The 14,850-nt window shown below is 36.9% G+C and overlaps 1 protein-coding gene and 1 non-coding gene across 4 annotated transcripts in view; both read right to left on the reverse strand.

Annotated features, from left to right (window-relative positions):
- CEP295 (centrosomal protein 295) overlaps positions 1 to 14,850 on the reverse strand; it is a 44,905-nt gene that overhangs the window by 6,912 nt on the left and 23,143 nt on the right. For all 3 annotated transcript variants that reach the window (XM_054818079.1, XM_054818084.1, XM_054818071.1), the window contains exons 15-22: positions 14,526 to 14,697; positions 14,251 to 14,403; positions 12,680 to 12,904; positions 6,472 to 6,578; positions 4,794 to 4,932; positions 3,321 to 3,554; positions 1,792 to 1,946; positions 1,375 to 1,537 (exon numbers count right to left, since the gene is read on the reverse strand). In XM_054818079.1, coding sequence (XP_054674054.1) covers positions 1,375 to 1,537; positions 1,792 to 1,946; positions 3,321 to 3,554; positions 4,794 to 4,932; positions 6,472 to 6,578; positions 12,680 to 12,904; positions 14,251 to 14,403; positions 14,526 to 14,697 — 1,348 coding nt within the window. The remainder of the gene's footprint in view (positions 1 to 1,374; positions 1,538 to 1,791; positions 1,947 to 3,320; positions 3,555 to 4,793; positions 4,933 to 6,471; positions 6,579 to 12,679; positions 12,905 to 14,250; positions 14,404 to 14,525; positions 14,698 to 14,850) is intronic.
- On the reverse strand, positions 5,183 to 5,266 carry LOC129201989 (small nucleolar RNA U2-19). The gene has a single exon (XR_008575567.1). It is a non-coding gene; the product is annotated as a small nucleolar RNA U2-19 (small nucleolar RNA).

Here is a 14,850-nt window from a genome sequence, read left to right on the forward strand (position 1 = left end):
AATTACTGGGGAGCCATTTCAGCAGTACTGAATTTCAGCCCCTTTAAAAGCACAAGAATAATTGATTTGGGATCATAAGAACACTTAAGAGATGGGGAGATACTGCAGTTACATTTAAAGCACAAAGATTGTTTCTATAAACAACTTAGAAATAGAATGTTTTGAAGTTAGAAGGGAGTTTCCAAAATCCTATTTGCTGTGACCACAGGTAGTCTCAAAGCGTAAGCCTCTTCTGGCATATTTTTTATTACTTTTTTTTTTTTTTGTACCAGTATCTGCCAGCTAAAGAGAAAGAGAAGTATAACAGACACAGAGTAAGTTGCTTTCAGCTTTAAATATAAATAGTGTGTGTTTCAAAAAATGAGATGTGTATATATATATGCAAGTAACAAAGATAACTGACCAGGGACATTATAAATACATATATTACTTAAAATATCATGCTGAATTTCCTGTTCAGCTTTCTGCTGGAGCACCTTAAAATGCTGAAATGCCTGATTCTTGGTAAGTAAGAGCTTCAGAAATATTTAGATTGCTACTGGCTGCATTTGGAATTTCAGATTGGTCCTTTTCTTTAGAATACATTCAATATCAAGTTAATCTGAATGCAACTGCAAAGCATTAAAAAAATACTTTTCCTGCTATAAGCTGCAAGTAACTTCATGCTGCTGTAGAATCAGAAACTTTTAGTCTACTAAATAAATTACTCCATTGTAATCTAAAAGTTCATTTCTTCCTCTGTCTTCCCTCCCCCTTTATTTTGTAGATAGATAAAGCAATTCTATAATCAGACCAAAAATCACAGCATGTAGTACATAATGACTGTCAGTGTGACTTGACAGTGGAAAAGGGAAAATGGTTTCTTGAAGGACACAATGTATTAAAAAAAAAAAATGAGTAAGATCAGAGAGATTCTAACACATATATCTCCAAATATTTTAATCAATTTATGGAACTTCCTTAATTTCCTCAAACATACAAAATGATGGATATGCATGAACAAATATTTGGAAAAGTACTTAAACTGACAGTTTCAGCCAGAGTTGATATTTCTTCACTAACATCATAATTACTGCAAAAGTAACATAATCTCCATTACAGGGACTTGCACATGCAGGACTGCTTTTGTATTCAAGTCATCACTGCTGAAGAAATAAAGAACTTCAAAAAATTTAGGAGTTCTACCCATTAAAGGTGGTGGTGAAGACTGTGTGAGAGCGCAGCAGCAGAGTTAGGGCATTTCAAAGTGGGGCTAATAGAGAAGTGAAGAGTTCCTTCCCAGTTTCCACATAGCAAACCCACCTTAAAGGCTGGTATTTACATATTGGCAATAGGTTGACTTTGCAAGCATTGATCTGCCTATACTGTACATACCCAGAGTAAGGTTTTCTTTAACAGACTCTTCTTCTGATGTAATAGTGTTCGGCCCATTTGTTTCAAGCCTAGAAAGCAGAATGCTTCTTTGTATATTCAAACTGGAGGTTCCCACTTGTAGAAATCTAGACATGTCTTGACTTTTTGTTGAAAATTGTGAAGTCTAGTGGCAGGAAAAAAAAAATCTTGACTTAAGATTCATTTTCTCAGAAATATCAAGGATAAAAAGTTAAAGGTAATACTTGATTTTTGGATCACATTTCTGCCATAACCACCAAAACCACTTCCAGTTCTAAGTATATAAAAAAATATTACTGTGTTTCTTCTAAAAAGAAAACAGTATAGGGATTACACATTTAAATCTTACAGAAATCTTAAGCCAAAGTACTTCCCCCATCAGAGTTTTTTTAGTAGTACCTTGCTAAATTCTCTACTGTCTTGTGAAATTCTGTATTGAGAACAGGACGATGAAGTATCAGAGTCAAGACTTGGTTCTAAAGGCTGAAAGAGCTGGTGATGGAAGTTTAGAAAATGTCTCTCCATTTCAGGAAAATCAAGTTCAGCTGCTAGAGCTATAAGAAAAGAGGTATTTTAGAAACAAACAAACAAACAAAAACTCCAAACCAACCCCCCTCAAAAAACCAATGGACATATCACACCTTGCTTCTATATGCAGTAAATAAAGCCTATAGAATTCTGCAGGTATACAAATATGAGCTTGTAAAATAAATACATAAATGTTTACAACATCCAATTCTTTCATTCTGATACACTGCAGGTATAAAAACCAGCAAGGAAGTGCTACACTGATGCAATTATTTTTAAAATGAAAAGCTGAAGTTCATAAGCTCTCTGCTCAGCACGTTAGAGACCACATCAGAAGTGTGGCCTTCCCAGTACAAAACACAGTGGAGCAAGTCCGGTGCAGAGCCACAAGGATGATTAAAGGAAGGATGAAGCACACGATGGCCAAAGAGAAGCTAAAAACCTGAGTTTGTTCAATCTTAAGAAAAGGCTTGGGGGTGTGGGGACGGGGCACAGAAGCATCTGCTGTCTACTGCACCCTAAGAGAACGTATAGAGAAGACGTAGTCGGTCTTCTTGAATGCACTCAGTGAAAGAAAAAGAGATAATGGACGCAAGATGAAACACAGGAAATTCTGGATGGATACAATTAAAAAAAAAAAAAAAAGAAGAAAAGAAGAAAGTTGTAGAAGTGTTGCCCAGGGAATGTGGAATCTCTGTCCTTGGAAATAGTCAGAACTTGCCTGGACAAGGCCTTAAAAGCAACCCAGTCTGAGTTGGCTCTGCTGCAAGCAGGAAGGAGAATTTGGGCCACATAACTAGAAGTCCTTCCTGGTCCAGATGAATCTGTAATTCTACGATTCTAGGTTTTCAAACATTTCAGGAGGAAGCAGTTCAAATTAAGATACTAGCGTTATCTTCATGATAGCTAATAAAGATGTTCCTTTTTTCAGGAATCATTACACTTTTCTAGAGAGCACAGAACTCTCACCAGTCTCTTAATCAGCATTTCATCAAATGTATGACCCTATGCGAATAATAAAGTATTATATATTATTGTCTCTACCTTCCTGAAGCAGAAATTGTGTATCAACAAGCAATAAAATTGACACAGATAACAAACAGCCTGGCCATGGTAGCAGGAAGCTGCACAGAACTAGATGATGATCAGATAGATACCTATCGGACCTTTTTTTTTTTTTTTTTTTTTTTTTGCACTACCCCATGCTATGTGGACATATACATAAAGCAGGAAGAACTTCAAAGCATCAAAGCATGAAAGTTCTTGAATGTAGAATCCTTACTGACTTTAAAATGTAAGCTGAATATAAATAATCCAAGCTAACACATAACATTGAGTAAACTCCTCCTCATTCTGTGTGATGCAAATGCAGCACAAAAATGCTTTAAAATGGCAAATACCTTGGAAATGTGTATTGCCCTCCGAGTAAGTGTTCAGGTCTCCAGCACATTTCCCCAAGATCTGCTGTATCTGACTTTTTCTATATAGGTACATCTCTCCTTCAGGCAACTGAGTTTCAGATGCTCCAGACAAATTCTCTTGCCTCTGCTGCAAGGTAAAAGGCAGCAAGGAGTTCCAAGGGCGGCTTGCTGTTTCTCTCAAAACTCGATCTTCCGTACTATCAGAAGACAATCCTGAAATAGGAAGCTAAATGTTCACAGTTTTGCATATAAACCACTTACATGAAGTCATCTGAAAAGACACTGCTTAATATCCTGAAATACTCATGAAGAGCTCTGGGGTTTTCTTTCTTTAATTGTCTCCTGTCAACGCTCCCATAAACCTTATTACAAATTTCCACAAATTCAAGTCACAAATTTCCACAATTTCAAATTGATAATATCTAATTAGGTAGTAGTCAGTACAGTTTAGTGCTCTTAGATTGTGTAGATTTAGGAAATACTGAAACAATAAAATTAGAAAAGAACCAATGCTGGTATATTTTGACTTCCTATTACATATAAATATGTCAATCCTTTAATGGGATCTTGAGTATCTTTATGACATCGGGCAGTGGTTTTATTAATGAATACCAACACAAGAAATCTGAGGAAATCAAGGAAACCACAATCGTGTTTCCTAGTTAGAACACTAACTCCTCTTTGCCTATGTGCTTACAGAAGAATTGCACAAAGCTGTCAGAAAAGATAATTGTTAAGCACTGAGTGTACAGTAAAGACACAGCTAGACTTTATTAAGCCTTAAAGTAAATAAATCCATAGGTCACTATCTAATCACGTTCAAACTCACTTCCCATGGTCACAAGTGATATAGAGGAGCAACTATATGTCTATTATAAAGCAATTACTTTTAATTTTATGAAAAGCTAACCTAAGATCAAGCAGCAGACTGCAAGCAAAAAAGGATATGAACACATATTTCCCAGAAAACTATTAAAAGTCAACGTGGCATTCAAATAACATTTTCACAAAGAAGTTATTAAGAATTACTGTGGTGACAAACAGATATTGGAACAATTCTCTTAACAGCAAGACAACAATCATAGCTCTGTAACTTATGATGTATATTGATTAGAAAACTCAGTGTATCATTTGGGGATCAGTGTTTTCTATAATTTTGACACCTGAAAACTGCTAGTGTTACAGCTGCTTAATGAAACTCAAAGCATCCTTTGCTGAAGCTGATGTGTTATAAGGTAAATCATTATAAAAGTAAAAAACACAACCATGACCACATAATGAAACATTCTAGTTACACTCCACTCTATAAGACATATTAATCATTCTTAAGTGAAGTTCTATATCAGTCTATTTTAGAAGAACTTATGTCCAGTGAGTTAGACCCATTTTGCTATAAAATAAAGAGAATACACAATTTTCCTTTTACAACAACAACAAAACCCAAACACTTACCAGTCTCAACAGGGCTCACATCCAATGTTTCACTAGTCAGAAAGCTTCCAGTGGAAATTGTGGAAGATAAGTCACAGGGTATTCCTCGCATGAAAGCCTCTGAACCCAAGTTTGTGGATATTACTTTAGAAAGTACTTCCTAGGATGAAATAACATACCTATTACCATGTATTTGGATATCCATAATTAAAGCTTTAAAATCACACATTTTATTCTGAGCTCAGTTCAAGTGTAGAAGCCTTCATATTTTTGCACAGTCAGGCAAGTACAGATTCATCATTGCTCAGTACACAACACTCACACCCGACATCCCACACATCACTCCCCAAGAGCCCCCTCCCCTCAACCAACACACACGCACACACAGACACACACACAATTATAAAGCCTCTCAGAACTGCATATAAATCATGACACCTGGAAGATTATTTTATCTTCTGGTGGTCAGATTTGGCTATTTCTCATCACAGACCCACTTCACTAGAATTGCAGATCTCAGAGGAACATATATGCAATACATGAAAAGCTTTTACAAGTACTTGCAAGACTAAGCCTTTTGCATACATGAGACTGACTTACAAAATTAATTCTACAAAATTAAACAAAAAATATACAAAATATCCTAAAATATTATCTTCCTTAATTTTGAGGTAAGCTCTACAAAGTCACAAAACAGAGAATGGGGGTTCTTGTACTTTCGAATTTTGAAGAATTAGACATGAACATTTCTTCTCAAACTCTGAATTAAAATGTGCACTAAGAAAATAACAGACAAAAATCTAAGAAACCCTTCCCATACATTTTTCATTATAAACTACCTTCTATAAATATATTCAACATACACATATTTAAAAGTAATGTTATATACACACGTTATACACAGCATTTTTAAAATACTGGTTTTATCTCCTAAGAAAATGTGGGACCTTTAGGTGAGAGAAAAGCAGTTTTATCATTGGTGGTGATTTTGGCAAGGCTTTTGACACCGTCTCTCACAACACTCTTGTATCCCAGTTTGGATGTCACAACCTGGATGGATGGACAACGAGACAGGTAAAAGACTGGCTGGATAAACAGGCTCAGAGGACAGCCATTTCAGAGTTACATCTTGCGTGGAGGTAGGGAACAAGTGGAGTAGGACAGGGCTCCTTCCTAGGACCTGTTCTCTTTAACACCTTTGGCAATGACCCAGGGGAGGCAAAACCATATGTTTTTCAAGTCTGCAGATAATGCTAAGTTGGAAGGAGCAGCTGATACAGTAAGTGGCAGGGCTGTTACCTAGAAGGACCTCGCGAGACTGGCCCTACAGAAACGTTATGAAACTCAGCAAGAACAAATGCAAAATGTAGCACCTGGGAAGACAGCATCCCGTGGATCAGTCCCAGCCAAGGCCTGCCTGGGGAGCACCGTGGGACAAAGGGCCCAGGAGTCTTGGCAGACAGCAGGCTGAGCATAAGCCCACAGTGTGCCCTGGCAGCAGAGAGGCAACAGCATCCTGTGCTGTATGAACAGGAATATAGCCAGGAGATCCATCGCAGCGATTACCTCTCTTTCCTTGGTGCTTGTTACACTGCTGCATCTAGAATACCTCACCCAGTCTTAGCTTCCCGGGATGAGATAAAAAGATTTCATCACCAAATAAAAAGTGATGTTATATGGTTATTTTGATATGACTAACCGTATTATCAAGTCTGTATGATGGTCCAGAATGCACTGTGACTCCCTCTCCAATTTCAGCAGTAAGAACTGGTGAATCTTGAGCCACTGGAGAATCCTGGGACTGGGCTGAACATAAATGTAATAGAAGCAATAAGGAATAGAAAGTGACTTTCTCGTTCATCGTCAGCAATTTTTTTTGAACACCAGATGGCAGTAATACTCTATGAGAGCACTGATTTTGCTCATCCTTACCACTTTCTTCTCACCTACGACATACTTTCTACTCCACCATACCACTGATTTAATTGGCAACCAGTGGTTCTCCTTGACCAGCCTTCCTAAAATGTTTAACGAGCATGACTGCTCTCTGCAGAGCATGCAGGAAGAGCTAGAAATTCATGCTTTGGCTTTGCAGAATGAAACATGGCTTTGCTAGCGTTACTACAATTGTTTAATTGGGATGTGGGGGGAGAAATCTTTTGACCTCTACCATTAGACCGATTACAAAGAAAAGCAGACACTCTAAGGAGATCAGAGAAATCAGAAACACAGAATTACTTAACTGTAGCATTACCACCCCACAGAACTGAATCACCTTTGCCATAATGCTCTTATACATAAAAATAGGTAAGATCAGTATTGGTGCAGAAAAAGTACCACAGCACCACCAGAAAAATGCAATTTCTGAATTCAGTGCTGACAAGCATCTTCAAAGTTTGACAATTCTAAGATTGTAAATTAATTGCCAACAAACCACTCTAAAATAAGTATTCTTATTTCCAGTAACAATTTTCAAGAAAGAAATGCTAAATATCAGAGATTAAACAGTAGAAGCAGGTAAGTTTTCTCCCAATTCTACAAGGGCTGCTAGTGACAGAGACGCTTCAAATCCCCAGCATTTGTAAGGCTCTATACTTCGGCAGATCTCATAACATTTTGTGAATCCTAACACTAGTTTGTATCTTGTATAAACCAAAACTCAATTTCTTACTGGAATGTGGAGTCCAGTTGTTCCATTTTTCCTACTATCCAAAAAAAGTGGGGAGAGGTTTCCTCTGCGAGGCAAAACCAGTGAAGTACGTAAATATCATATCATACAGGTATCTCAATCAATATGAAACACTGTTAAACATTTCAGGGAGAGGAAAAAAAATGAATCTAAGTTTTCCTATAGCCACTACTACCCAGTAGTCTTCTAGGAGAAAGTACACGACATGAAAGGAAATACATCTAAAATATATTTATTTGGATTAAAATAGAAGTTAACCTATTCTTAATACATTTACTATGTTATTACATTAAATGCTAACTGACTGATCTTAAAATAAAGGATAAAGAAATTCTCAAAAGGCTTCTTTTCCCCCCACACTCACAAATTCTCCAGAAACTTCTAGCAGGCTTGATCCTGACCGTTTATGACATTTTGATCATTACCAGAGTTGTTGGCAATACAATTTGCAAATAATCTGAAGAGTGGAAGAACAGTAAAGAAACACAGTACCTCAACCTCCTGCAAAGCCAGGTCTATTAAACAACATGGTTCTAATATTGATAAAATTATACATCTAAGAGCACAGGACACTGGTTTCTGATCCCTTTTCTACAAGCACATGACAAAGGTCCTCAGGTTCACAGGAAAAATAACTTTTAGGGTTTGAGTAGAACAAGGTGGCAACAAGCTCCTTGGCTGGAAGTGTCAGTACGGTGACTGAGTCTAGATACGCTGCAGAAGTGCCTCTTCTTTGGAGTGGAATATAGGAGACAGAGGATCCCGAAAATGAGCAAGGGCTTGAAGAAAATTCCTTGAATCAGCATGAAAACTACAATCATATCATCTTTTGGTATTTAAATATCTCCATAGGAGAAAAAAACCACACAGTACAAAAAATTTCTAAACTCAAAGAAAGTAATAACAAGCAGCAGTGGCTACAAATGGCTGTCAGACATTCAGAAAGTGGAAACAGATCATTTATTTTATAATTTGATAAAAAATTAAATGCCGGAACAAGCTACCAAAGAATTCTCTATTTCCTGATATCTTTACATCAAGATCAGATATTGTTCTGAAAGAAATTATTTTATTTTCTAAAGGAGATCAGTGTGACAGGGAGTAATTTAGGATACATATGAGATGAGATTCAAGCATTTAATACTCTCTTGAATATAAATTCTATGGGGAGCTATGCTACAAATGTTTCATTACTATACTGTAATAACCTGCATTGTTCTTCTGATATTAATACAAGGTATGAACAGTAGCAATTTCATGCTATAAACCAACTTATTTAATTAAAAATACAACATGCTCATATCTCATGACTTTATTACATTAATAACCTTAAAAAAACCCAACTGTATTTGGTCACTCATAAAGGAGGGGTTTTTTATTCTTCTCTCCTCCCTCCAAAATAATAGTGCAAGGTTCTTGCTCCTCACAGCTTCCTGACATCGACATGGGACTTTGATGTTTTAACCTCCTAGCCACCACACTGTGACAAAGAATTTGTATTTAAAAATTGAGGCTGTAATATCCAGAATGCTTTTTTTCCCCCAGCAGAAATTGCAGTAAAATAGCAGCAATTATTTTAGGGTACCATTTGGAAGACATTAAACAACAAACCCACAGTGAAGACAATATAAAAAAAAAAGATTAGTCCAAATCCAGCCATGTAGACAAACAAAAAAAAAAGTTGTACTCAACGCTAGTTTGGCTAAATTGGTGATGGATAAGGCAATCTGTCACAATAATGAATTATGGATAAATATTTAGGATTACTAAAAATAAATTGAAATCTTAGGTTAGCCTGGATCACACAAAAAATAATCGTGCTTGGAATAACATCTCTGTATGGGGTAGCAATACACGAAGATAATTACATCTGGAACACTGCTCAAGGGGACTGTTAAAAATGAATAGAGACAAGCCTGTTGATACATAATGAAGGAGAACTGAGAGAAATGTATGTATCAAATCTAGTCACTATTTTCAGGCTGACTTCCTAAGGAAGTGAGGTTTATGCCATCAAACTGCCCGTCTCATCCATATGGTTACTCTGCGATTCCATATTAACAATTAGCATTTGTATCTAGTGGTGAGCCCCAAGGGTCAGTGCTTGGTCTGGTCTTATTCAACATATTCATCAATGACCTGGACGAGGGGACAGAGTGCACCCTCAGCAAATTTGCTAATAATGCAAAACTGGGAGGAGTGGCTGACACACCGGAAGGCTGTGCTGCCATTCAGCAAGATCTGAACAGGCTGGAGAGCAGGTCAAAGAGGAACCAAATGAAATTCAATAAGGGCAAGTGCGGGGTCCTGCACCTAGGAAGGAATAACCACCAGCATCAGTGCAGGTCAGGGGTTGACCTGCTGGGAAGCAGCACTGCGGAGAAGGACCTGGGAGCCCTGGTGGACAACAAGCTCTCCATGACCAGCAATGGGCCCTCGTGGCCAAGGAGGCCAATGGCATCCTGGGGTGCATTAAGAAGAGCATGGCCAGCAGGTTGAGGGAGGTTATCCTCCCCCTCTACTCTGCCCTGGTGAGGCCACATCTGGAGTTCTGTATCCAGTTCTGGGCTCCCCAGTTCAACACAGACAGGGAACTACTGGAGAGAGTCCAGCGGAGGGCTGTGAGGATGATGAGGGGACTGGAGCACTTCTTGTACGAGGAGAGACTGAGAGAGCTGGGTCTGTTTAGCCTGGAGAAGAGAAGACTGAGAGGGGATCTCATCAACACTTATAAATATCTAAAGGGTGGATGTCTGGAGGAAGGGGCCAGACTCTTCTCAGTGGTGCCCAGTGACAGGACAAGGGGCAACAGGCACGAGCTGGAACACAGGAAGTTCTGTCTCAACATGGGAAAAAACTTTTACTCTGAGGATGACCGAGCACTGGAACAGGCTGCCCAGAGAGGTTGTGGAGTCTCTTTCTCTGGAGATATTCAAAACCCACCTGGATGTGATCCTGTGCAACCTGCTCTAGGTGATCCTGCTTTAGCAGGGGGTTTGGACTAGGTGATCTCCAGAGGTGCCTTCCAACCCCTACCAATCTGTGAATCTGTGAATCACATGTACAAAGCACTCATGTGCTCTCATCTTTAGAGATACAATTACATCTTGAAAACATGGGAAAACTGCAAACATGTTCTCGTTAGAATCAAGTAGCAAAAAAAAAAAAAAAAAGAAAAAAGCAATTAAATAAAAAAATAATAATCAAAGCTAGTATTGTAAGTAACAACTTGAAATGCACCTTAAATTTCCCCTTCAGAAGTTTTATATTTAGCATGGACTGTAGATTTTCTTGCTGAAGATACCACACTAGTTACCAAAAGTACCAGAAGGTGCTTCACAGCCTTCACATTGAAGATACTGTTGACAGTTTTGGTAGTTGAACTGCTCAAGAGGACAATCCTCTTAAATACATAATCACAGAAAGCTTTGAATTTTTTTTTTTAAATAAATACAGATGTTCACATGAAGTTTTCTAATCCTCTTACATAAACTAAACCAGTGCACTGTTCATATAAAATATTCACTAATGTAAAAAGACATTACACTAAGTACTTCATATTAATTTGGTAATTGCTGATTGAGCAATGCTTCTACAACTTGGAAAAATACAAGCCTTTGCTTCAAATACTGTTAAAAAAGACAAGATTCTTTAGTGAGAATTTAAATATTCTGATAACTAAACAAAGCAGTTGAAAAAAAAAATGAGCTTATATGTACTTAGTCAAAACAACTTCAATTCCTAGTAAATCCTGACTGAATTGAAAAGGATGTCTCTACACAAACTAAATGAAGTTATCTTAAGATTTGGGGCAGCGGTAAAATTTCTAGCAAAACCAGAAGGGGCACACTACATAGCTGTATTGTGCACAAAGATGTACATATAAGGTAGCAAAGTTGCTGAAAACTCCTTTGCAGCTCTAGTAATATATTTATTTTAGATGGATACTGAAAACTGTTCGGACCATGAGATGCTGTCATCTTGTACTAAGCTTCAAACTGCTTTAGTCAATGTTTTCTGAATTTTGTGTAACAGTTCCCAGCAAGTCAGGCATAGCAGTTCTCAATTATAGTGAGGATAAACTGCATTTCTATCTACAGGAAATTCGAAGAGAAGTGAGTGCATTGTAACTGAAAGTACTGGAGCCTTTGAATTAACATTATTCCAAGACTAGAGAGACAAGCTAAATTTGTACAGGCAGGGAAAAATAATAGGAATTAAAAATCTTGACATCCCTGACTTGTTAGTCCAATCTCTTGAAAAACTTCTTAGTAACCCACTTTCTTTGTTTACCTAAGACAAGTCACCTTTATCCTTTTATAAGCTACTCAAGCTACCCATAACATGCTTAGTAGATTTCAACAACCTGGTAACAAAATTATTTTGAACATTCACAAACCACTTTATAACAAAAACAATAATTTTTTTTTAATAATGAAAACAACTTGGTTTAATTTATGGAATCAAACCAACTTTGTCACATATGGACACAATCTGTCCTCAAAGGTGTGATCTCTAATAAAAGCTCTTCACAGATGAACAGAAAAGACCAGAATTACAGTAATCCTTACATTAGCACACTATTTTTATTTCTGTCATAACTAACAACTGATTCTTTCCAAGTTGTTTCTCTGAGCTATGGGTAATGCTTAGCCTTCTAGTTTTTTTGTCTCAACTGTATTTTTAAGCAATTTCTTATCTACACTGATCTCTCAGTGGACATTAGCATGTTAACACTCTAGAGTTCTTTATAAGCATTAATTTCCTTTATTTACTTTTAATTACTGTAATTCTGGTCTTTCTGGCCACAACTGTGGCTTTCTATAGCAGTCTGGTCCCTATGCACTCGTGGGATTCTGCAAGTAAGGGCAGGGCAATCAGGGAGCAACAAAGGAGTTCCTTTACAGACAATTCTACAAGGTGCAGAAACAAAGCACATGCCTTGGATGAGAAACTGTTGACCAGCAATGAAGTTTACTGCAGCGTGGACTTTTGTTGCTAGAATAGTAATGGATCACACACACAAAAAAAATATAAAAGCTCATTCTGAAACACATGCTTATTGAAATGCCCTTTTTTACACTGAAATTTAAACAGTATTTAAATAGCATTGCATGTTCTTTAACAAGTCAGGTCATATGTTACAAGTAAGTAGCAGTAAAATTAGCAGTGCAAAATGGTATTCACATAATTCCTCGAAGGAAGAGGATTTCCTCACCTGAATCATATGAATTTTCAGCAGTCATCAGCAGCACCTCTTGCAATAATCTACTTGACTGTTTACTTTGCCTTGGACTTCTAGTAGAGATCTGTTCCTCATAGTTTGCTATGTTCAAAGGTGATCTGCCTTCTTCATGAAGAGCATGACTGTAATGTTTCACATACGGAAACTCCCCAATGGTGGAAATGGGAGAAGATTCTCCACAAACAGAATCTGTTTTACCTGAATTTAAAACATTTGTAATCAGTTTAGGTATAGAAATCGAGTGGTTTGTACTTTATGAAAAACATTAAGGTGCACATTCTATTCTACAGAAATAACCTGCTGAATTTGTACAGTGCTCCATTTTAATAAAGTTAGCCATATCAGGTCAGTAAAAAAAACTTTGCATTACGCAGTTTATGGATTATACAGGTCATAGACTTCTCAAAAAATAATTCCTAACTCAACTAAAATATTTCTTAAAAATAAATTTTAAAAAAAAAAAAATCAAATTTTTTCCATACAGCAAATCCACAAAGACTTCCAGTAAATTTTCCAAATCCAGAAGCAATATAAAACTTCTCTACTCTGGCTTAAAGATTTCTTTTCTCCCCAACCCATCCCACATAAGTGCCCTTTGTGGCCACCTAATCCAACAAAAAAAACCCCTGAAGTCCAACTTTTTACTATCTACTATGACCAATGGTTAGATAATATAGGAATAAATCACCTGTGGATCATAATGGGATTACACAGCAAATGAGTATTTCCTGCTCTAGAATTCCATTGGATACTATTACAGAAACCTTTTGGTATGTATTTTGGTCTGGTTTTGTTTTTTTTTTTTAAATTAAGATGTATAACACTAAGGCAAGTGCTTTTAGGAATATATTCTTCAATCAAAACCTTCACCAACAAAACTTGTTGTCTAATCAAGACACCAAATTGGTCCAACAAGAATTATTCTGCATAAACTGATGCTGACCAGCATTAGTTACTTTTCTTTAATTAAAAAGTGTCCCATATCAGCTGTTTGAATGAAATACTTCATTATTTTTCTCAGGAAGAATGAAGATGAGCCTCTGAATTTTTTTTTTTTAAAGAGTGTTTTGCAATTGGAAAAAAAAACCCTAAAAAGATGGTCTAAAAATTTCGTAGAAACTTAATACTAACTCCTTATTTAAAAGGTTTCCCGCTGACTTTTTTGGTATGCTCAAAAGCTAAACCTCTAAACACCTTCCATCAACTCTGATGGTTCTCTTTACAATTACTGTACAACTGTCTATTAACACAGAGCCTGCCCAACAGAAAAATCAATGGGGAACTTAAGTCATGGAATTACAGGAAATTTTTTTTCTTGGGGAATTTTTGTTTCAGTTTTTTCTAGACAGACACTGACAGGACAAGCTTTTCTCAAATATAACTCACTTTGCAGTTATACCTTAAAAAAAGGCAACGATATCAGCTATTATTTCATGATCAATCATCTCAAAGACTTTTCAGAAAAGATTAATTTCCTCCAATCTGTATTTCTCAGGAGCAGCAGTATTTGTTATATATTTTACATCCATATACATATAATATACCTGCAAAAGAAATGTTGCAACTCTTCGGTGTGTCTACCTCTGGTATAACACTAAGTTCATGTTGTTCCAAATCAAGCCCTAACTTGACTTTTGCCACAGGTGGTTTGGAAGATCTCCATTTCTGTTCTCGACATAGAACTTTCTCAGACAATTCTGTAAAACAAAGTTTTGCATGATACGAATATCTCTCAAATTAACTTGGGGAGATGGAAGAACTCTCTCTCTGCTGCAAAATGAGAAGAAAACTATAATGAAAAAATACTATACGGCCTTACCAGTTTGCTCAGCTGGACCAATGCACTGTGAAATCATTTCACTTCTGTGAAATTTACTCCTGCCACAATTCTCTTGCTGGTAGTTTTCTGAGACTTGGAAAAAGTCAGTCCTATTAATCCAGCCAGACTTTTGTGCCTCTGTCATTTCTTCATTTGTGCCGATATGTCTCACCTTAGAAAGCGGGGGGACAAACTGTTTATAAGTTTATATTTATACTCATTTATCAAACCAGCATTTTCTTGTGTGAATTCCATGTAGGACAATATTGAACACTGAGAAAGTACTTCAAGTATGCAAGGTGCTGGACAGACTTGCTTAGCTTAC

This window comes from Grus americana, chromosome 1 (assembly GCF_028858705.1).
Source record: "Grus americana isolate bGruAme1 chromosome 1, bGruAme1.mat, whole genome shotgun sequence".
NCBI classification, from domain to species: domain Eukaryota; kingdom Metazoa; phylum Chordata; class Aves; order Gruiformes; family Gruidae; genus Grus; species Grus americana.